Source organism: Mobula hypostoma, chromosome 1, assembly GCF_963921235.1.
Source record: "Mobula hypostoma chromosome 1, sMobHyp1.1, whole genome shotgun sequence".
Lineage (NCBI taxonomy): Eukaryota > Metazoa > Chordata > Chondrichthyes > Myliobatiformes > Myliobatidae > Mobula > Mobula hypostoma.
In genome coordinates, this window is record NC_086097.1 from 252177496 (window position 1) to 252201397 (window position 23902).

General features: G+C 42.9%; 1 protein-coding gene across 2 annotated transcripts in view; it reads right to left on the bottom strand.

The window, feature by feature from the left end:
- Nucleotides 1–2523: 2523 nt before the first annotated feature.
- The window catches only part of nagpa (N-acetylglucosamine-1-phosphodiester alpha-N-acetylglucosaminidase), a 75713-nt gene continuing 54334 nt past the window's right edge, over nt 2524–23902 (bottom strand). For both annotated transcript variants that reach the window (XM_063067321.1, XM_063067317.1), the window contains 4 exons: nt 21913–22041; nt 11936–12067; nt 9587–9668; nt 2524–8513 (listed from right to left, as the gene is read on the bottom strand). In XM_063067321.1, the coding sequence (XP_062923391.1) occupies nt 8273–8513; nt 9587–9668; nt 11936–12067; nt 21913–22041 (584 nt within the window). In that variant the 3' untranslated portion in view covers nt 2524–8272. The remainder of the gene's footprint in view (nt 8514–9586; nt 9669–11935; nt 12068–21912; nt 22042–23902) is intronic.

A 23902-nucleotide genomic window follows, 5' to 3' on the forward strand; every position in this document is an offset into this window, starting at 1 on the left:
CTCGCAGCTATTGTTGTTGTTGTTGTTGTCGAATCCAAACAGCTGATCGCTGCTCACGTCACAGAGCCCCGCCCCTTCGTCTCGCTCTCCCGACCAATGGGAAGAGCGGAGGGCGTCCTGTCACTAACGCACGTGACCCTGAGCGGGGAGCCCGGAAGTGGTCGCAAATACACCCCTGGATTCGAGATGCTGAATTGTTTAATGTCATTTCCAGTCCGCAAGTGTAAAGGAGTTCGAAAATATTGTTATTCCAGCACAAAAATACAATAAAGAACAAAAAATACCAAGTATATAAATATACCAAATAAATATAAATACATAAGATGTGTGTTGCTTATATACATTCATATGCCCATAAATGACGCTGGTCACAGGAGTGTCTGTACATAAGACGACCGACAGGAAATGATAAAGTCGTGGTGGTTGCGGCGGGGAAATGGGGGTGAAAATTGTTTAATGTAATTTCCAGTACACTTGTGAAAAGGAGAATGAAATAATTGTAACTCCGGATCAGAAAAATATGCAAGATAAAGCACACGATAATATGCACAATATAACTGCATAAGATAGTTGCTATTCACAGATTATATCTTCTATCCGCGGTCTGCAGGCTTGGCTGGTCAGAGTGTGGGGGGGGGGGCAGAGAACTGGGTTTATTGTCACTTAACCTGTGTGCTTTGACAGCAATATCTTCCTCCTCCCCTCCCGTATCCACTCACCTGGTCTTACCTATCACTTGCCAGGTATTCCTTCCCCTCTCCCCAGGCGCGAACGCGTGTCCGTCTGCGTCTGATGGTTGCTCTGTAAGGCATGGTCACACCACACAGGGAGTACGAGGGGCAATTTTGGTCCAATAAAATATATGCTGGCACAAGAATGTAATAAGGACTTACTCTTAGTAGAGAGATGAGGAGAAACGTCTTTAGCCAGAGGGTGGTGAATCTGTGGAATTACATACATCAGGATGATCTGTATCAACGACAGCTCAGCATTTAACACCACCAGCCCCTCAAAACTAATCAATAAGCTCCGAGACCTCAGTCTCAGCACCTCCTGACATAGGAGCAAAACTAGGCCATCCGACCCATCGAGTCTGCGCCACTTCATCATGGCTGATCCTTTCTCAAAAAATCTCCTCCTCAACCTCAGTTCCCCGCCTTCTCCCTGTAACTTTTGATGCCATGTCCAATCAAGAACCTATCACTCTCTGCCTTAAATACACTAATGATCTGGCATCCACAGCTGCATGTGGTAATAAATTCCACAATCTCCCTCACCTGCAGACCCAGTTCACATTGGCAACATCTCCTCCACAATCTCCAGTAGCACAGGTGCACCACAAGGCTGTGTGCTTAGTCCCCTGTTCTACTCGCTTTACACTGATTACTGTGAGGCTAAGCTCAACTCCAATAGTTTGCTGAAGACACCAAAGGTTGAATCAGAGATGGCGATGAAAGGAGATTGAAAATCTGGATTGAGTGGTGCGGTAATACCAACCTCTCACTCAGTGTCAGAGTCAGCCTTCATTAGAGGATCAGATGGAGACGGTTAGCAACTTCAGATGATGTTAGATAGCCTCCAACCTGAATGCATGAACATCAACTTCTCTAACTTCCGCTAATACCCCACCTCCCCCTCATACCCCATCTGTTATTTATTTTTATACACACATTCTTTCTCTCACTCTCCTTTTTCTCCCTCTGTCCCTCTGACTATACCCCTTGCCCATCCTCTGGGTTCCCCCCTCCTCCTTCTTTCTCCCTGGGTCTCCTGTCCCATGATCGTCTCATATCCCTTTTGTCCCATGATCGTCTCATATCCCTTTTGCCAATCACCTGTCCAGACGTCGACTGTACCTCTTCCAGAGATGCTGCCTGGCCTGCTGCGTTCACCAGCAACTTTGATGTGTGTTGCTTGAATTTCCAGCATCTCCAGAATTCCTGTTGTTTTAGATGTTATTAAGTGCAATTGTGAAGACAGCATGGCAGCGTTTACAACTTCCTGCAGCTTTTTCTGATGCTGTGCTGTCCCCCCTCCAAAATGACAGTGATGCAGCCAGTCAGAATGTTCTCAAGGTACATGTGTAGAAATTTGCCAGAGTCTTTGGTGACACAGTAAACAATGCACTGTCTGCTAGAGGAACACAGCAGGTCAAAGGAATTAGTGATCCTACCTCACTATTTCCCCCCTCTTTTTGCACTCATTTAAAAAATATACTTATTGTAATTTACAGTTTTATGTATTGCAAGGTACTACTGCCACATAACAACACATTTCACAACATGTGCCTGTGGTATTAAAACGGATTCTGATACTGCATATAATGATACAGGCCCCTTCACCAGAGGTACTACCCCTCTCTGAACACCACATACACTCCTATGGAGGTGCCGAACAATCACTATATGTAATAATACAACATATTCCAAAGTGTTTCCTGGAGACTGGCTGAAAGAAATGGAGGCAGAGATGGAGATATTAAAACACATGATGTTGAATTTATATTCAATCAATAAGGTTTAATTTATAAAAAATCAGACTGCACATCAATTGTCCATAATGTGTTGATTGAGTACAGAGAATCACAGCTAAATCATAACCCCATTTCTATCATTTCTGCAAACCACTTGGAGTTTTTCTTTTTACAGAAGAATCATTTATTAATTTTTCATTTAAAATGTTCCAGTCTAAAAGATGCAAATATAAACAACTTAAAGATGTGAGCAACACACACAAACTCCAGGTCAGGCAGCCTCTACAGTGAAAAATAAACAGCCTTATGAAGGGTCTCGGCCCAAAACACTGTTAACTCCTCTCCATAGTTATGTTGCCTGACCTGCTGAGTTCCTCCAGCACTTTGTGAGTGTTCCTCGGGTTTATTATCACCATCTTATATGACGTGCAATAATAAACATAAGAGATTCTGCAGATGCTGGAAACCCAGAGTAACACGCACAAAATGCTGGAGGAACTCAGCAGGTCAGGCAGCATCTATGGAGAGGAGTTAACAATGTTTTGGGCCAAAGCCCTTCATCAGTACAGAATTTTAAAGTGTGACTTATATTTTGATAGACCACATTCAGAGACAATACAGAAAATGGAATCGTTGTTACCTAAACAATTTCTCCCTTTGTAATATCAGAAGTAAAAGAATATTTTCCAGACAATCTGCATTGTTACTTTGGCATTTTTGCCAGGAAATTCATTGCTAGTTAGCAGCAGCGCTGGTGTGCACCATACTGCTCCTGAGGAGTACTCAGGTGAGGAAACTACAAAGGTTACGTACAGAACTTTGATCCGGTTGTTTGTTGCATCCACCGCACTGGCAGGTCCGGGATGGATTTCCACGACCAGTTCATGCCACAATCCAGCATAAACTATGTGCATTCACATTGGAGACAGCCACCTCTTAAGCTAAATGCTCAATCATTCTGTTTTATTCTAAATTCCCAGGGTATCGCTGAAATCAAGATAAAGGTGAAATAGTCCATGATTACCTTGTGCAGTGCACCCACTTTCTAAGAAGTTTGTAAAGATTCAGCATGACATCTAAAACTTCGGCAAACTTCTACAGATGTGTAGTGGAGATTATATTGAGAGGTTGCATCAGGAGCTGGTACAGAAACACCAATGTCCTTAAATGGAAAGTCGTACAAAGAGCCGTGGATACAGCCCAGTCCACCTTTGAGTACATCTACACAGAATGCTGGCATAGGAAGGAACAGGAGCCTCAGGTCCCTCAACCATCGGGGGATAACTTCACTTCACTTCATTTGCCCCAATCACTGAACTGTTTCCACAACCTACGGACTCCTCATCTCATCTTCTTGATATTGCTTATTATTATTGTTTTGCATGTTTTTTCTGTTGTTGTTTCCTTGAATTTACTGTGAAAGGCCACAGGAAAATGGTGACATATGTACTTTGATAGTAACATTTTTAGATTTGGAACTTTGACAAAATCCTCATTAGACTCAGAATAAAAAGATCTGAACTGTCAGTCTAAATGTCATCACACCGATAGCTGATTGTGTCATCTACGTAAATTCAAAGTAGATTTATTATCAAAGTACATATATGTCACCATATACCACCCTGAGATTCATTTTCTTGCAGGCATTCAAAATAAATCCAAAAAAATCAACAGAATCAATGAATGATCACACCCAACAGGATGGATAACCAACGTGCAAAACAAACCATGCAAATATAAAAGAAAAAATAATGATAATAAATAAGGAATAAATATTGAGAACATAAGATGAAGACTCCTTGAAAGCAAGTCCATAGGTTGTGGGAGTAAGCTCAGGTTTGGGGTGAGTGACATTGTCCCCTCTGGTTCAGGAGCCGGATGGTTGAGGCGTAATAACTGTTCCTGAACCTGGTGATGTGAGTCCTGAGGCTCCTCCTTCCTGATGGGAGCAGCAAGAAGAGAGCACTGGCAGTGATGTTCCTGATAACTTTAAAATCTATTTGCCTACAGATGAGGAAATCACTCGAAACGCCAACAATTTATATTCGCTCCCAATCAGTACAAATTGAGGAAGCAGTTAGCCAATCAGTTTAGTGAGCCTGGAGTCACATGATGGCCAGACACAATTAGGCTTGGTAGATCATGCTCCCTAAAGGATATTAGTCAACCAGAAACACAAGAGACTTAGCGACTGCTGGAAATCCAGAGCAACACACACAAAATGCTGGAGGAACTCAGCAGGTCAGGCAGCATCCATGGAAATGAATAAACAGTCGACATTTTGGGCCAATAATGTTGACCAGGAGCTGAAGAAGTCCCAGATGGCCCAAATGGTCTATGTGCTGTAATGCTCTAAATTCCCAGAGGAACATATGCTGGGTGAACTCAGCAGGTCAGGCAATGTCTATGGAGAGGATTTTGGACTGAGACTCTTTATTAGGACTTCATCAGGCACACAATGAAGGGTCTTAGCCCAAAACATCGACAGCCTATTCTTCTGTATAGTAGCTGTCTGACCCGGGTTCCTCCAGCAGTTTGTAGGTGTTATCCAATCAGACAGGTTTCTAAGACAAGTCAGTAGTTTCATATTATCGAGACCAGCTTTATTTCTGGATTTATTTAATTACTTGGGTTTAAATTTTCCTGGATATTTTAACAAGACACGGTCTCACTTGTCCATTTTATGACCGTACCGATGTGGCTTTGGTAATTATTCTGACAAAAAGGAGAGTTGTGATCTGTCAGTGGATAAAACACCGGGGATACCTCTTTTTCCCTTATTAGGGAGAGAGCGAGCCTGTGGTATGTCAAATTACCAGGTGAACGAGTAGTCTTTGGGGTACTGCAAGTCTGTGTCTTTATTGATGCTTTGCTGCATGTTTAAGTGCTCAGATGGGGGGGGGAGTGGCGATGCTTTTTCACTGGTGGGGGTGGGTGGTCATTTTTTTTGCTGCTGCTTATTCGTGGGAGGGGGAATTGGGGGGCTTTGGGGTTCTAACATTTAACTGTCATTTATTCTTTGGGGCACTCCTCTGTTTTCGTGGATGTTTGAGAAGGAAAATTTCAGAATGTATATTGTATACATTTCACCGACATTAAATGTACCTATTGAAACCTACTGAAATTTCCTTGGTTATGTAATATGCTTAAAATTCCATTCATCTGCAAAACAGATCACGGCAGCAAATCTAATCTATTGCACATTTTTGCATTGGCTGGCCCAAGAATACTTTGTGCACAAACTGAATCTTGCCTCAAATATACAAAACACAATGAGTGCGTCAATGGGAACTGGCATTTTTACCATTTTCAAATCTACAGCCTTGGTTAGGCCCCAGTTCGTAAATTTTAGTTGCCTCAAACTTGGAAAAAGTAAGGCTCCATCCATTCACATTTAAAAATCAGACACTTTAAAAGTTATTAATACACATTTTGAAAGGTCTGGATAGTGTGGGAGTGACGAGGATGTTTCCAATAGTGGGGGTCTAGAACCAGAGAGCACAGCCTCACAATAGAGGGAATAGACGCCCATTTAGAACTGAGATAAGGAGGAATTTCTTTAGCCAGAGGATGGTGAATCTGTGGAATTCATTGCCACAGACAGCTGTGGAGTCCAAGTCATTGGGTATATTTAGAGCTGAGGGCGATAGGTTCTTGATTAGTCAGAGCATCAAAAGGTTACAAAGAGAAGTCAGGAGAATGGGTTGGGAGGGATAATATATAATAAATCTGAAATTCCCAACCTGGGGCCCACGGACCACATGGTTAATAGTAGGGGTCCATGGCATAAAGAAGGATGGGAACCCTTGTAATAGATCAATGATGGAACGGCAGAGCAGACTTGATGGTTTGAGTGGTCTAATTGTGTTCCTTTGTCTTATGGTCTTATTTTAAGAAGAAAGTAGGAAAGATTTTGTGAAACCTTCTTGTGGTTAAACCTTTGCATTTTTGTGCCATTTAATACTAAAATAAAAACATACATAATTTTCCCTTATACCTAAAATTAATGTGCAATCCAAGATGCATACAAATATTTTCTTAATAAAAACATGGTGACAGGACAAGAGCAGAATGTAACTATGTTAATCCAGCAATTTGTCCCCATTTTACTCTTCACATACTGTCCATTTACTTCTCTCGGGATTATGTTAACACATTTCACAAAGACTCACCAAGTGCAGAGATAGCTAAACCACTAAAATTTTCAAAAATGCAGAGTTTACATCAAATTTCAGTGTAAAATTCTTCTACTATTAACTTGTGTATGTGCATGATCGAGCTATAACAGATTTAGGTGCCGGAAATCTTGTGCAACACACACACACACACACACTCACAGACAGACACACACACACACACAGACACACTCACAGTGCTGAAGGAATTCAGCAAGTCAGGTCAGGCGGCATCTGTGAAAGGGAATAAACAGTCAATGCTTCAGTCTGATGAAGACGCTCGGCTTGAAACGTCAACTGTTCATTTCCCTTCATAGACGCTGTCTGACTTGCAGAGTTCCTCCAGCATTGTGTGTGTGTGTGTGTGTGTGTGTGTGTGTGCGCGCGCGCATCATTCACCTAACTGCTTTGATTAATAAAGCACATTTCTATCTCAAATTTAAAATTAATAGCTCACTGAGCATGAAGGTTGGTTTGAGGAAGAAATATTAAATTTCAACGAATCTTTGCACGTACCAGATATTCGTAACTATATTCCATACCAAACTGGCTCTACCTTTTAGGGACAGGCTTCCCAACAAACGTGACATTTCCATACCAAGCCCATTCTTTCCCCTCAATACCCTGCAAATTTCACCCCTTAACCTTCCAGAAGACCACAACCATGTGACTTTGGAAGATTAGGTGGTGGGGGTGGTGCTGAGGGAAGGAAACTAAGTAGTACACTCAGTGGCCACTTTATTAGGTACACCTGTATAGCTGCTCGTTAATGGAAATATCTAATCTGTCAACTGTGTGGCAGCAACTCAATACATAAAAGCATACAGACATGGTCACGAGGTTCAATTCCTGTTCAGACCAAACAACAGAATGGGGAAGAAATGTGATCCAAGTTGCTTTGACCATGGAACGATTCTTGGTACCAGACAGGGTGGTTTTAGTATCTCAGAAACTGCTGATCTCCTGGGATGTTCCCGCACAACAGCCTCTAGAGCAGGGGGTCCCAACCTTTTTTGTAACATGGACTCCTACCATTAACTGTGAACAACAGACTGGGAGCCCCTGTTCTTGGGTTTACAGAGAATGGTGCGAAAACAAAAACAAGACGCAGTTCTGTAGGTGAAAATGCCTTCTTAATGAAAGAGGTCAGAGGAGAATGGCCAGACTGATTCAAGCTGACAGGAAGCTGACTGTAACTCAAATAACCATGGAGAAGAGCATCTCTGGATACACAACACGTTGAACCTTGAAGTGGACAGGCTACAGCAGCAGAAGATCACCTATCAAAATGGCCACTGAGTGTAGATATAAGCACAAATAAAAATATTTCAATAAGTCACTATGAGGCGTGAACATCTTGCAAATTTTGCACAAGTGAGTTTCACTGCATGTGAATTAATATATTCTCAGCTACGTAAACTTCGTTACACTTACACAGCAGTACAGTCTGCATTCACAGTGCTACATTTCCTGAGGGTGAATGTCCAGGTGACAATTGACACAAGGTGCAATCCAGAAGAAACTCTTCAACTTCTCCCAAGTTTCAATAAAAAGTCCAGCCACTTTGGCAAAAAGTAGAACAAGGCAGCAAAAAGACCACATTGTCATGGTTGTGCAAAAGTTGCTAAAAATTCATATTTTCTGAAATCCTGTTGTTCTCCTCAAAGGATGTATCACTCTGCTTTAATGGGATAATTTCTGGAATATCAGCACAAGATAATCCATTAGAGTCCTTTAGTCTTTGATATGAATACTCGCCGTGGAATCCAGAGCGAACATTTCTTTGGCAAACCAGGAAAAGATTTCCTGCTACACTCAGTAACAGCAAGACGAGAAGGGTGATGGATACAATCAGCCAAGTTTTCCTATTCCAGATAGAAAGAGACAACATGGTTTCCATTACTATACTTTGCTCAGTATTATTTCTATATTGTAAAGCAGAATGAGCAATTTTAAAATGCAAAATTTTCAAACCAATGTTTCAGATGCGTTTTCAAACATCAAAGCACAAAAATATTCTTATGCCATGTGGCCCCTACCATTAACTGAGAGGTCTGTGCACCCCAGGATGGGAACCCCTGCTAATCTGTTACAGTTTTCATTACAAAGACGACCATTTCAACTCCTGAGCTCACCTCTACTGCTGCATTTGATCTACGTAGTGCACGATTTCCCTATCGTTTAACAATGGCTCACTCGCTCTGTAATAACAGCGTAAGACGTACAAGAGTAGCAGAAATGAGCCATTTGACCCGTTGAGCCTGCTCCACCATTCCATTATGGCTGATTTAATATGCCCCTCTGCCCCGTTCTCCTGCATTTTCTCCAGAATCTTTAACACCCTGACTAACCAATAATCTATCAATCTCCACTTTAAATGTACCCAATGACTTGGCCTCCACAGCTGTCTGCGGCAATGAATTCCACAGATTCACCACCCTCAGGCTAAAGAAATTCCTATGCCTTCTTTCAGGACCCCCTTCACCCACGCTGTCTTTGTCTACAAGGACCACAACTTCAAGGACAGGAGAGCTCTAGAGATGACCAGGAGAGCAGTCCATGCCCTCCATCCAGTCCCTCAAGTCTGTGAACTTCTCCAATTAGACGAGATGAGGAATTTCTTTAGCCAGAGGGTGAAAGACCAGGTCAAGTGGACTGTATTTAAATTTTGGACTTGGGTAAATGCAGAGGTTCTGTGAAGGCCTCGAATACCATTAACCAGGGGTTCCACGGGTGCCAGGTTGGGAACCCCTGAACTAAGGGAGGAATTGATCCCGTTTCAAAACTACACACCTCACCCACTTAAAAAGATTAGAATGTTGAGAGTTAAAAAGACAATGAATGTCTTAACATGGTGAGATACATGAAGTTATCGATGTAACTGCGAGGGTAAATGTTAATCAACAATTGCACAGACAGGAAAACAAATTATACAAACTCTTTGAATAAATGCGAATCTTCTTCAAAGCCATGTTGGTCTTTCCAGAGTTTAGACGTCTGTGAAGCTAGACACTGATGTACTGTAACATAAAGGTAAAAGATACCTTGAATATTTAGTCTGGCTTTTCAAAGGGTCCAAATTATTGACACAAAACACTGCAATGCTTCCACACATTCAGATGATGTATAAGCAGCAGGAAAAACCTTGACTCTCTCCCTCCCTGCACTTAACCAGCAAAAGCACTGACACACTCCCCAAACCATGCATGCAAGCAACAGCAAAGGCCCCAAAGAGACTTTAATCTAGAGTCCATCAAAAACTATAATCCATTCCAACACTTCAGTAACTCCGACAGAGTCTCTCTCTCTCTCACGAGAGAAATTGAGCCAGCAACAAGACAGCACGATACCAGCAGCTCTCTGTTTCGATGTGACAATCCTCCACTTTGCATAGGAGCAGAATTAAGCATTTTGGTCCATCGAGTTTGTTCTGCCATTCCATCATGGTTGATTCACTATCTCTAACAACGCCATCTCCTGCCTTCTCTCTGTAACCTTTGATGCCTTGATTAATCAAGAACCTATCAACTTAAATATACTCAATGGCCTGGTCTTCACAGCTGTCTGTGGCAAAAAATTCCACAGATTCATCACCCTCTGGATAAAGAAATTCCTCATTTCTGTTCTAAAGCAACATCTTTCTGGTTTTAGACTCCTACTCCATTGGAAGCATCTTCTCCAATGTCCACTTTATATAGGTCCTCCAATATTTGATAGGTTTCAATGAGATCCTCCTCATTCTTCTAAATTCCAGCCGGTACAGGCCCAGAATCACCAAATGCTCCTCATATGTTAACCCTTTCATTCCTGGAATCATTCTCATGAACCTCCTCTGGACCCTCTCCAAAGTCAGCTCTCAAAATCCAGCACATCCTTTCTTAGGTAAGCTGCCCAGAACTCCTCACAACAATTCAAGTGTGTTTGACTAGTGTCTTTTAAAGCCTCAGCATTACATCCTTGCTTTTATATTTTAGTCCTCACAAAATGAATGCTAATAGTGCATTTGCCTTCCTTACCACAGACTCAAGCTGCAAGTTAACTTTTATGGAATCCCAAGTTCCTTTGCACTTTGGATTTCTCAATTTTCTCCCCATTTAGAAAATAATCTATGCCTTTAATCTTTCTACCAAAGTGCATGATCATACACTTACCTACACTGTATTCCATCTGCCACTTCTTTGCCCATTCTCCCAATCTGTCTGTCCTTCTGTGGCCTCTCTACTTCCTCAAAACTACCTGCCCCTCCACCTATCTTCATATCGTATGCAAACTTTACAACAAAGCCATCAATTACATCATCCGAATCACTGACATATAACGTCAAAAGAATTGGTCCCAACACCCAGACCCCTGTGGCATACCAGCCAACAGCCAGTCAGTCAATTTTCTATCCATGCCAGAACCTTTCCTGTAATACCATGGGCTCTTATCTTGTTTAGCAGCCTCATGTGCAGCATCTTGTCAAAAGCCTTCTGAAAATCCAAGTAAACAACAGTCACTGAGGAAGTAACAAACAGGATAGACAAAGGGGAACCAAAGAACTCTAACAGATCTGCCAGGCAAGACTTCCCCTTCAGGAAACCATGCTGGCTATGGCCTAAACACAAACAAAAGAAAATCTGCAGATGCTGGAAATCCAGAGCATCTCGCACAAAATGCTGGAGGAACTCAGCAGGTCAGGCAGCGTCTATGGAAGAGTACTGTCCAATTTTTGGGACGAAACATCAACGGTACTCTTTCCCATAGATGCTGCCTGGCCTGCTGAATTCCTCCAGCATTTTGTGTGTGTTGCTCTGACAATGGCCTATTTTATCATGAGCCTCCAAGAACTCTGAAATCACGTCCTTAACAATTGACACCACCATCTTCCCAACCGGAAGTGAGGCTAACTGGCTTTTAATTTCCTTGCTTCTGCTTTCCTTCTCTTCTTAAAGAGTGGAGTGACGTTTACAATTTCCCAGTCGTCCAGAACCATTCCAGAATCTCGTGATTCTTGAAACATCATTATTAATATCTCCACAATTTCCTGCACGCTATCTGCACATCTTCTTTATTATTGAGCCAACACGACAGAACTTCCTATCTAAACTCGTTGTTGGATCACTGATACTGCCTCTAGATAATGCAAAATAAAATAAAAATGTGGCTTTGCAAACATCATTTAATCGAAAGCAAATTCTCTTTGAGAAGGTTATCTAAGTCCAAACAACACCATGATCAGTTAAAGGACAAATGTTTTGGTGATACACTATAGCAATGCTGATTGGAGTAACACTGTATGCAATACCTCTGTACAAGTCGTCATTAAAGCCAGAATCGTGGGTGGCATTACAGCTACCAGTCACCGGATGGCAAGGGCACATACTTGGGCAGTGGCAGGACTGCTGGCATTTTAGTCCGTACCACCCTCGGGGGCATTCTGCATGAAACAAAACAGAATAGTTTAGATTACGTCAAAGTATTTACTTACTAAATCGTTTTCCCATTTCTCTATACCGAAAATTACGTGTTAGTAAAGTTTACTATTGTAATAATGAAAACACAAAATTACAGCACAGCACTGGCCCTTTGACCTTTTAACCTAAAACTACCCCTTCCTTCCTACATAAACATCTACTTTTCTATCATCTATGTAGTTTCTTAAATGTCCCTAACGTATTTGTCTCTACCAACTCTGGCTGGCTGCTCCATGCACCCACCACTCCCTGTGTGAAGAACCAAATGTATAACTAGAACATAGCACAGTACAGGCCCTTCTGCCTACCATATTGTGCTGACCTTTTAACCCACTCCAAGATCAACCTAACCCTTCTCTCCCACACAGCCCTCCATTTCCCCCATCACCCATGTGTCTATCTAAGAGTTGCTTAAATGTCCCGAATGTACCTGCCTCTACTCCTAGTAAAAACCTAGCTCTGACATGCTCCCTATACATTCCTTCTTTAAAATCAGCCATTTCTGCCCTGGGATAAAGTCTCTGGCTACCCACTTGATCTATGCCTCCTATCATCTCATAGACCTCGATCAAATCACCTCTCATCCTTCTCGCCAGAGAAAAAAGCCCTAGTTCACTCAGCCTATCTTCATAAGACATTACCTTGGACATGACTGCTTGTTGGAAGCAGGTAGCAAATTAACTGAGAATGAAAATATTAACAAATCTTTGGCACGTTACAGTAGAATTTCTTTCAACTGATAAGAAATAAGTTTAAAGTAAATTTATTATCGAAGTACTGATATGTCACCTTATATAGCTATTATTCTATATGAATTTACTGTGAATGCCCATAAGAAAATGAACCTCAGGGTCATAAATGGTGATGTAAATTTACTTTCAACTTCAGCATCAGCAAGGGAGATGAGGCTGAGTACAGGGCTACGGTAGGAAACTTTGTCACACTGTGTGAGCAGAATTATCTGCAGCTTAATGTGAAAAAGACTAAGGAGCTGGTGGTAGACCTGAGGAGAGCTAAGGTACCGGTGACCCCTGTTTCCATCCAGGGGGTCAGTGTGGACATGGTGGAGGATTACAAATACCTGGGGATACGAATTGACAATAAACTGGACTGGTCAAAGAACACTGAGGCCGTCTACAAGAAGGGACAGAGCAGTCTCTATTTCCTGAGGAGACTGAGGTCCTTTAACATCTGCCGGACGATGCTGAGGATGTTCTACGAGTCTGTGGTAGCCAGTGCCATCATGTTTGCTGTTATGTGCTGGGGCAGCAGACACCAACAGAATTAACAAACTCATCCGTAAAGCCAGTGATGTTGTGGGGATGGAACTGGACTCTCTGACGGTGGTGTCTGAAAAGAGGATGCTGTCTAAGTTGCCTGCCATCTTGGACAATATCTCCCATCCACTACATAATGTACTGGTTGGGCACAGGAGTACATTCAGCCAGAGACTCATTCCACCGAGATGCAACACAGAGCGTCATAGGAAGTCATTCCTGCCTGTGGCCATCAAACTTTACAACTCCCTGACACCCTGAGCCAATAGGCTGGTCCTGGACTTATTTCATAATTTACTGGCATAATCTACATATTGCTATTTAACTATTTATGGTTCTATTACTATTTATTATTTATGGTGCAACTGTAACAAAAACCAATTTCCCCCGGGATCAATAAAGTATGACTATGACTATAATTCGAGCAACATACATCAAAGTTGCTGGTGAACGCAGCAGGCCAAGCAGCATCTATAGGAAGAGGTGCAGTTGACGTTTCAGGCCGAGACCCTTCGTCAGGACTGACGAAGGGTCTCGGCCTGAAACGTCGACTGCACCTCTTCCTATAGATGCTGCTTGGCCTGCTGCGTTCACCAGCAACTTTGATGTATGTTGCTTGAATTTCCAGCATCTGCAGAATTCCTGTTGTTTACTATAATTTGAGATTCATTTTCTCACAGGCATTTACAGAAAAATAAAGAAATACAATGGAACTTATGAAAAAAAACTGCACATAAAGAGATTCTGCTTATGCTGGAAATCCAGAGCAACACATACGAAACGCTGGAGGAACTCAGCAGGTCAGGCATCACTTATGGAGGGGAATAAACAGGCTTCAGGCTGAGACCATTCAATACGACTAAACGCAAATATTGATGGATAACCAATGTGCAAAAGAAGACAAATATCTGCAGATATGATGCTGGAAATAGTTTACAATATCAGGATGTAAGTGTCACTGAAATTGCTTTCTACATTCCTTGGACATTGTTCTCGGATTATCGTCAGATTCCACGGCCACTCCAACAGGTTAGACTGGTAGAACATTTACAAACAATTTGAAAAGCTTCAATGCTTACACTTGAGCTGTGGTATAAAGAGTGATGACAGCTGTACAGAATAGAGGGAGGCCCTTCGGTCCATCATCTGGGCTCATCCCTTAAGCCCCTAAGGAATAGATGGGATAGAGTTTTGTCAAATGTATTCGGGGAAGTTTCCTTAACCATTACATAGAAGCCCCACTGAGTCTGCAAAACTTGATGTGTTATTAGGGAATGAGAGAGGGCACGTGACAGAAGTTTCTGTATCAAAGTAGATATGGAAAAAGATAGGACTGGTCCACGGGTTGAGATCCTAAATTAGAGAAAGGGCAATTTTAATGATATCAGAAAGGATCTGGCAACATGGATTGGGACAGGCCGTTTTCTGGCAAAGGTGCAATTGGTTAAGAGGCGGCTGAAGATATCATGGAGGCATTAGTAACAATCTTTTAAGAATCACTAGATTCTGGAATGGCTCTGGAAGATTGGAAAATTGCAAATGTCACTCTACTCTTCAAGAAGGGAGAGAGGCAGAAGAAAGGAAACTATTGGCCAGTTAGTCTGACCTCAGTGGTTGGAAAGATGTGGAGTCGATTATTAAGGATGAGGTCTCAGGGTATTTGGAGGCACATGATAAAAAAAAAGGCGGTAGTCAGCATGGTTTCCTCAAGGGAAAGTCTTACCTGACGAAGCTGTTGGAATTCTTTGAAAAAATAACAAGCAGGATACACAAAGGAGAATTGGTTTATGTTGTGTGCTTGGATTTTCAGAAGGCCTTTGAGAAGGTGTCACACATGAGGCCGCATAACAAGCTACGAGCCCGTGGTATTACAGGAAAGATTCCAGCATGGGTAAAGCAGTGGCTGATTGGCAGCAGGCAAAGAGTCGGAATAAAGGGAGCCTTTCTGACTGGCTCCTGGTGACCAGTGGTCTGGGTTGGGACCAATTCTCTTTATGTTATGTCAGTGATTTGGATGACAGAATTGATGGCTTTGTTGCAAAGTTTGCAGATTATAGGAGGATAGGTGGAGAGACAGATAGTATAGAAGTATAGAGGAAGTAGAGAGACTACAGAAGGATAGATAGATCAGGAGAATGGGCAAAGAAATGAAAGGGTTGACCATTTTCTAAGTAGAGAGAAAATACAAAAAATGTACTGAGGTGCAAAGGGACTTGGGAGTCATAGAAACACAGAAACCCTACAGCACAATACAGGCCCTTCGGCCCACAAAGCTGTGCCAAATATGTCCCTACCTTAGAAGCTACTAGGATGCACTTGAGTCTGACTAAATGTCGAACATTATCTTTTGCCTCTCTCTTGGCTAGACGGTTGGCTCTTCTTACGTGGAAAGATGCTGCCCCACCCACTCACACTCAATGGTTTAATGATATTATAGAAACATAGAAAATAGGTGCAGGAGTAGGCCATTCAGCCCTTCGAGCCTGCACCACCATTTATTATGGCTGATGATCCAACTCAGAACCCCACCCCAGCCTTCCCTCCATACCCCTTGATCCCCGTAGCCACAAGGGCCATATCTAACTCCCTCTTAAATATAGCCAATGAACTGGCCTCAACTGTTTCCTGTGGCAGAGAATTCCACAGATTCACCACTCTCTGTGTGAAGAAGTTTTTCCTAATCTCGGTCCTAAAAGGCTTCCCCTTTATCCTCAAACTGTGGCCCCTCGTTCTGGACTTCCCCAACATCGGGAACAATCTTCCTGCATCCAGCCTGTCCAATCCCTTTAGGATTTTATACGTTTCAATCAGATCCCCCCTCAATCTTCTAAATTCCAACGAGTACAAGCCCAGTTCATCCAGTCTTTCTTCATATGAAAGTCCTGCCATCCCAGGAATCAATCTGGTGAACCTTCTTTGTACTCCCTCTATGGCAAGGATGTCTTTCCTCAGATTAGGGGACCAAAACTGCACACAATACTCCAGGTGTGGTCTCACCAAGGCCTTGTACAACTGCAGTAGTACCTCCCTGCTCCTGTACTCGAATCCTCTCGCTATAAATGCCAGCATACCATTCGCCTTTTTCACCGCCTGCTGTACCTGCATGCCCACTTTCAATGGCCCGTTTAGACCTCGAAAAGATTCATTATTCACTTCTTAATTCAGACATAAAGTTTCATAAGGTGTGGGGACCTTTTCTTGAATATTTTCATAACTCTTCTTTAGGGTAAGTTTATCCTTTTTTTGTATGCTACAATCCCTTACTTTCAGCTTTTTTTTGTAAGGTATACGGTTTTTTGTTGTGAATTACATTATACTTTTGGTAGTCGGCATTGTACTTTCTTTTTTCCTATATATATTTACAGTTCTCTGGGGTTGAATGCTCCGATTAATTTTTTTTCTTTTATACGCAGAAATGGTAGGCCCGGATTTTTTTTTCCCCCCAGTGGGAGGTTGGGGTGGATACAAATTTTACATAATTCTTTTTGGGCGCTTTTTCTTACTGTCATGAATTGTTGTAGTGTGGATGAAATCACTGGAGAGACAGAGTCACTGGTAGATACAAAGCAGCTTCTTTATTCGACACAACAAGCAGGCATCATACAGACGGAGACGCTTTCCGTAGAAAGGTTTCCTAGCTCAATGTGGGCTCGATATTTATATGCTAAACACAAAGGAAATCGCTACTTAAAAAGTTATAGACAATGCTTCCTATTGAAGCTACATACAAAATATCACACCATCCTTTCCTTCCGACGCCAACATGTCTGGGTTGGTATCCATAGCCTTTAGGATTTATTTGGCATTTTACGTGCTAACATAGAAGACAATTAATAATGTATAGATAATACTGTCTTTGAAACTACAGCAACAGGTCAAACTACGGCACCAGAAGCATCTGGTATTCACACCTTTTTAGGAAACACATTGTTGTGGACTCAATCCACAGTACTTGGTCAAATAGAAGTCTGGTGTCCAAAGTCACTTAAGTGTAAACAAATCATCTACCCAAAAAAATTCACCCTAACAGTCCCTCTTCTTTACCCTCCTGGACAAAATTAAATTTGTATCAGGAAAGGCCAACCTAAGAGGATCTGCTCAAATAGGGCAGCCAAAAAAATGCCCTGTCTCGAAATTCCCCCCCAATCTTATGTACCTCTATCATTACCTAATCCCTACCTACCAAATGTTAAGCAGAGAGGCTGTCTCAAGTCTTTAGAAATGTGGCTCCTTTAATACTTTAAGTTGGTTACAAAGGTCTTTCACATATTGGGTCACTCTATCCCTGTAACCCCCAGGCTCCCCCCAACCCGTAACTACCCCATAAGGGAGTCGCATTGCTCGCCCCATCAATAATTCCTACTGGCTGAGACCGAAAGTGCGGTTCGGGGTTGTGCGCAATCTCATCAAAATTCCTGGTAATACATCCACCCATGTCTTTCCTGTCTCAGCTATAGCTTTGGCTAACGCATTCTTGATTGTTCGGTTCATCCTTTCTACCATTCCTGAACTCTGGGGGTGGTAGGGTACGTGGAACCGTTGTCGAATCCCTAGTAGTTGGCACATTTCCTTCATCACTTTCCCCGTGAAATGTGCTCCCTGATCTGAATCCACCTGGACTGGGGTTCTCCACCTTGGGAGGATTTCCTGAACTAGGATCCATGCAGCGGTGCAGTCCCTTGTTGGGAAAGCCTCTGCCCACCCGGTGAAGTGATCCATAATTACTAGACAGTGGCTTTTCCCCCTGCTTTTTGGCAAGGGCTCTGTGAAGTCTACCTGGATGTTTTCCCAGGATCCCCTCGGCCGAGGCTGATTTGCCAGCTGTAGCTTTCTGCCCTTACCAGGGTTATGCTGGGCACAAATGATACAACGGCAGCAGAATTTCTCAACATCCCCACCCATCCCTGGCCACCACCAGTCCTGCCGGAAGGTTGTGATCATGCTCTGCCTTCCCTGATGCATCCCCCCATGATATAACTTTAGTCTAATACAGGGTGGGGCCACTGCGACTCTTTCCTCCCTCCTTTGCTCCTTCTCTCCTCCATTTTTCCTTCTCTTCTGCCTCTACCTCTTCATATAATTTTACTAAGCTGGCTTCTGTCATTTCCTCCTGCACACTTGCAATTTCAATTGTCTCTGGTTCCCCTGTTGCCTTATTCGCAGTAATGTCTGCCCTCAGAGGATCTGGGAAAACTTTATGTTCTGGAGTGGCTGCAGTCTCTCTGAGTATCCCCTGGTGTTTTTGTTCCTTGGCTATACACTGAACAGTGGTCAGTGTGTCAGTTTGTACAGGGTTCTGCTTAGGGGGTTTATACAGACCCTCCCCTATTTTAACTGGATCTATCTCTACTCGACCACAATCTTGTTTGTGTGTAGCCCACACTGCTGGGAACTGCTGACATGGTAACCCATAAACCCCATCCTGGCTCCAGTCTCTGGCGATCGGGGCGGCTGTGACTATGCTAGCCAGGCTGTGTATTCTGCTGGTTGTATGCGTTCGCTGCCTCTGACTCGTCCATATTATTTCTCCCTTTCCCGGATCTATAACAGATCCTGCTTCCCTTAGGAGGTCGATTCCAAGTATCGTGCCCTCATTATTTGGACATACCCAGAAATACACTGGAAGCTGCACTCCCCCGATTTCTAGTATTTGCTTCTCGCTTCTTTCAGCTTTCACTGTTTTCCCTCCTACACCCCGAATATAACTGGCCTGTCTAGTTGTTGGTAAGGGTAGGTCTGTTATCGATACCGATGCCCGTGTCCACTGACATATTGCATTGCCGTTCCCCTAACAATGCCGTTATGTGGAAACATAGAAAATAGGTGGAGTAGGCCATTCGGCCCTTCGAGCCTGCACCGCTATTCAGTATGATCATGGCTGATCATCCACCTCAGAACCCTGCCCCAGCCTTCCCTCCATACCCCCTGATCCCTTTAGCCACAAGGGCCATATCCAACTCCCTCTTAAATATAGCCAATGAACTGGCCTCAACAGTTTCCTGTGGCAGAGAATTCCACAGATTCTCCACTCTCTGTGTGAAGAAGTTTTTCCTAATCTCGGTCCTAAAAGGCTTCCCCTTTATCTCAAACTGTAACCCCTCGTTCTGGACTTCCCCAACATTGGGAACAATCTTCCTGCATCTAGCCTGTCCAATCTCTTTAGGATTTTATACGTTTCAATAAGATCCCCCCTCAATCTTCTAAATTCCAACGAATATAAGCCTAGTCTATCCAATCTTTCATCATATGAAAGTCCTGCCATCCCAGGAATCAATCTGGTGAACCTTCCTTGTACTCCCTCTATGGCAAGGATGTCTTTCCTCAGATTAGGGGACCAAAACTGCACACAATACTCCAGGTGTGGTCTCACCAAGGCCTTGTACAACTGCAGTAGTATCTCCCTGCTCCTGTACTCAAATCCTCTCGCTATGAATGCCAGCTTACCATTCGCCTTTTTCACCGCCTGCTGTACCTGCATGCCCACTTTCAATGACTGGTGTATAATGACACCCAGGTCTCGTTGCACCTCCCCTTTTCCTAATCGGCCACCATTCAAATAATAATCTGTTTTCCTGTTTTTGCCACCAAAGTGGATAACTTCACATTTATCCACATTAAATTGCATCTGCCATGAATTTGCCCACTCACCCAACCTATCCAAGTCACCCCACATCCGTGAGTCATCAGAGCTGGCAGTGGAGCCCACTGCCACATCCTTTTCTGCCTTAAGAGGCACTGTTACTAACTCTTTGATCTGATCGAGTCAGACTGGTTGCTGATGGGGTGAGTGACTGGGTGTCTGCTGTGAGCTTCGCCTGGGTTTTCCCCCTCCCTTTTGGACACTGTCTCCAGCCATGTCCTGATAGGCCATAGCTGTAGCATATCAACTCCTTCACTGTTTTATACTTGGTCCGGCAGTCCTTTGCTAAGTGCCCAGCTGCTGGCAAGCAAAACAAACTCTCCGGGACATCACAGCAGCTGCATCCACTATACCCACTTTATGATTTCTCTTGCACTTCCTTTTGTCTATTTCACTGGCCCACGAAACTATCGCAGAGTAGGTGGACCCTACTGTTATGCCTCAATCTAAAACGTCCTGGTGGGCTGAGCTCAGGCCTTTCTTCAGCATTTTTAGGAAGACTGGGTCATCCCTCCCTGGATTATCCAACCCTGAATACTCCACGTACACTCGGTATTTACATTACAAATGGGTCTTAGACCAAAAGTAAAACAAAAAGGCTTGTTATAATTCGATATTATTACGTTACTTTGTTATAATTTGATATTAAGCAGCTAAGTAAACAATGGTAGGCATTTGTATGTTAAGGGTAAACATATTTGTTTAGCATAATGCCCCAGTAAAATAAAACAGTTGATATACTATTAAAATAAAAGGGGAGGAGTGAACCATATAGCCTACATTATAATAAGGGACTACTTTATGTTTTAGTAACACTTCGTTGCATGCACTATTAGGCACGTATTGATCTGCACGTGTGTGTTGAGTTCGGTTTCTGCCAGTAAAGAACCATGAACCATAGCTCCCGTCTCCAGCATTTTTATTAATAGCATTGTTGTGTAACCAGGCCACATACACAACATAATCAATATACATAATTGATTTACTTGTTTATTTATTATTGTTTTATTTTATTTATTATTATTATTTTCTCTCTCTGCTAAATTATGTATCGCATTGAACTGCTGCTGCTAAGTTAACACGTCACATGCCGGTGATAACAAACCGGATTCTGATTCTTGTTAGCCACGGTTGTGTCATCTTTCTTGTAGAATTGAACAGCGGCACAGACGCAGATTGATTATATTTTCCTTGTATTTACTATCAACACCCGCAAGAAAATAAATCTCAGGGCAGCATATGGTGATATATATTTACTTTGATAATAAGTTTAATTTGAATTTCAAACTTTAGATTTAATAGTTGTGGAACATGAGGGATGACCAACATGCACAAACTGCTTATACTCCTCCCCCTTCCTTTTCCAGTCCCGATGAAGGGTCTCACCCAGAAATACATTTCCATTGATGCTGCCTGACCTGCTAAATTCCGCCAGTATTTTGTGCAACACACACAAAATGCTGGAGCAACTCAGCAGGCCAGACAGCATCTATGGAAAAGAGTACTGTCGATGATTGGGCCAAAACCCTTCCTCAGGACTAGAGAAAAAAAGATGACTGACTCCTGATCTTCTTTTCTCCAGTCCTGATGAAGGGTTTCAGCCCGAAACGTCGACTGTTTTCTCTTTTCCATAGATGCTGCCTGGCCTGCTGAGTTCCTCCAGCATTTTGTGTGTCTTGCTTGGATTTCCAACATCTGCAGATTTCCTCCTGTTTGTGTCCAGTATTTTGCGTGTGTTATTCTGGATTTTCAGCATCTGCAAAATCTCTTGTGCTTATGAGGAATAAGCAGCGAGTTACAATATTGATAATTAGAGACAAAGGTGAAAAGAAATCTCCTGCATATGGTATCTCACAGAGAAAGAGTGTTATTTACGACTGAGTACACTCACCTTGTTCACAGAACTCTCCGTGGTAGCCCAGCAGACAGGTACAGACACCGTGAACCGCATCACAAGTCCCATTATTTCTGCAGCGACATTCCTGCCTACAGCCATCCCCATAGAAGCCAAGGTGACACACTGTTCACGAGAAATGAGAAAAGGTGTTGATATCTTTGTCAATGATGAGGCATGATAATGTAACGATTAGCCCAATCTTTTACAGCACTAACAAACAAGATTCCATTCCCCCATTCTTAGTAATGAGATTGTACATTCTCCCTGTGACCATGTGGGTTTCCTCCAGGTATTCCAGTTCATTCCCCCACCTTCCCATATTCCAAAGACACAGGGGTTGGGGGTTAGGGTGAGTAAGTGTGGGAACGCCCCGTTGCTGCCAGAAGCACAACAACACTTGCAGGCACAAGTTTTGACTGTTGTTTGTTGACAGAAATGACACATGTCACTATATGTTTTTTAATGTTTCCATGTCGTCATCATCAATATGTGATGTGTTGTATGACCCTCTGAGTGAAGAGGTTTCCCCTCATATTTCCCTCAAACTTTCACCTTTTACCCTTAACCAAAGACCTCTCGTTGTGGTCCCACCCAACGTCAGTGGAAAAAGCCTGCTTGCATTTACCCTAAATATGCCTGTCATAATTTTGTATACCGCTTCCCTCAATCTTCTATGTTCTAAGGAATAAAGTCCTAACCTATTCAATCTTTCCTTATAACTCAGGTCCTCTGGACCCAGCAACATCCTTGTAAATTTTCTCTGTACTCTTTCAACCTTATTTACATCTTTCCTGTAGGTGTCCTAAACTGCACACAATACTCCAAATTAGGCTTCACCAATGTCTTATACAACTTCAACCTAGCATCCCATCTCCTGTACTCAGTACTTTGATTTATGAAGGTGATGTGCCAAAAGCTTTATGACCCTATCTACATGTGACACCACTTCCAATGGATTATGGATCTGTATATCCAGATCCCTCTGTTTTATCACACTCCTCAGTACACTACTGTTCAGTGCCTGGTGGCCGGGTTCGGGACATCTTATCTGACCTGCAGAGGAATTTGTCGTGGGAGGGGAAAGATCCAATTGTCGTGATCCATGTGGGTATCAACGGCACAGGTAGTACGAGGAAAGAGGTTCTGCTGAGGAAGTTTGAGCAGTTAGGGACTAAATTAAAAAGCAGAACCAAAAGGGTAGCTATCTCTGGACTACTACCTGAGCCACGTACAAATTGGCACAGAGTCATGAAGATTAGAGAGTCAAATGCGTGCCTCGAGGATTGGTGTAGAAGTGGGTTTTAGTTCATGGGAAATTGGCATCGGTATTGAGGAAGGAGGGAGCTGTACCAATGGAACGGGCTCCACCTGAACCGTGATGGGACCTGGATCCAAGCGAATTGCACAACTAGGGTTGCGGATAGGGCTTTAAACTAAATAGTGGGGGGGGGGGTTCAACATATTGGAGAAGTATGGATAAAGTAAAAATGTAGTGCGGATAAAGATAAAGCAAAAGATAAAAAAGAGAAAAAAGGAAAAAGAGAAAGAAAAGCAAGAGTGGAGTGAAGAAGAATCAAGAGCAAAAGAGTAAAAGATTACAAGATTTTAAAAGCACAATGAGGGTAAGGGTACTTTATTTGAATGCCTGTAGTATTCGCAACAAGGTCAGTGAACTTGTGGCTCAAATCAGTAGAAGGAGGTAGGATTTAGTGGCCATTACAGAGGCGTGGTTGCAGGGTGGAGGGGATTGGGAATTAAATGTCCAAGGGTATAAGGTAATATGGAAGGACAGGCAGGAAGGTAAGGGAAGTGGGGTAGCGCTCTTAATTAGGATGAGATCAGGGCGATAGTGAGAGATGATACAAGATCTAAGCAGCAGAACGCTGAATCCATCTGGGTCGAGATTAGGAATAGTAAAGGGAAAAAATCACTGGTGGGAGTTGTCTATCGGCCACCAAATAATAACATTACAGTGGCGCAGGCG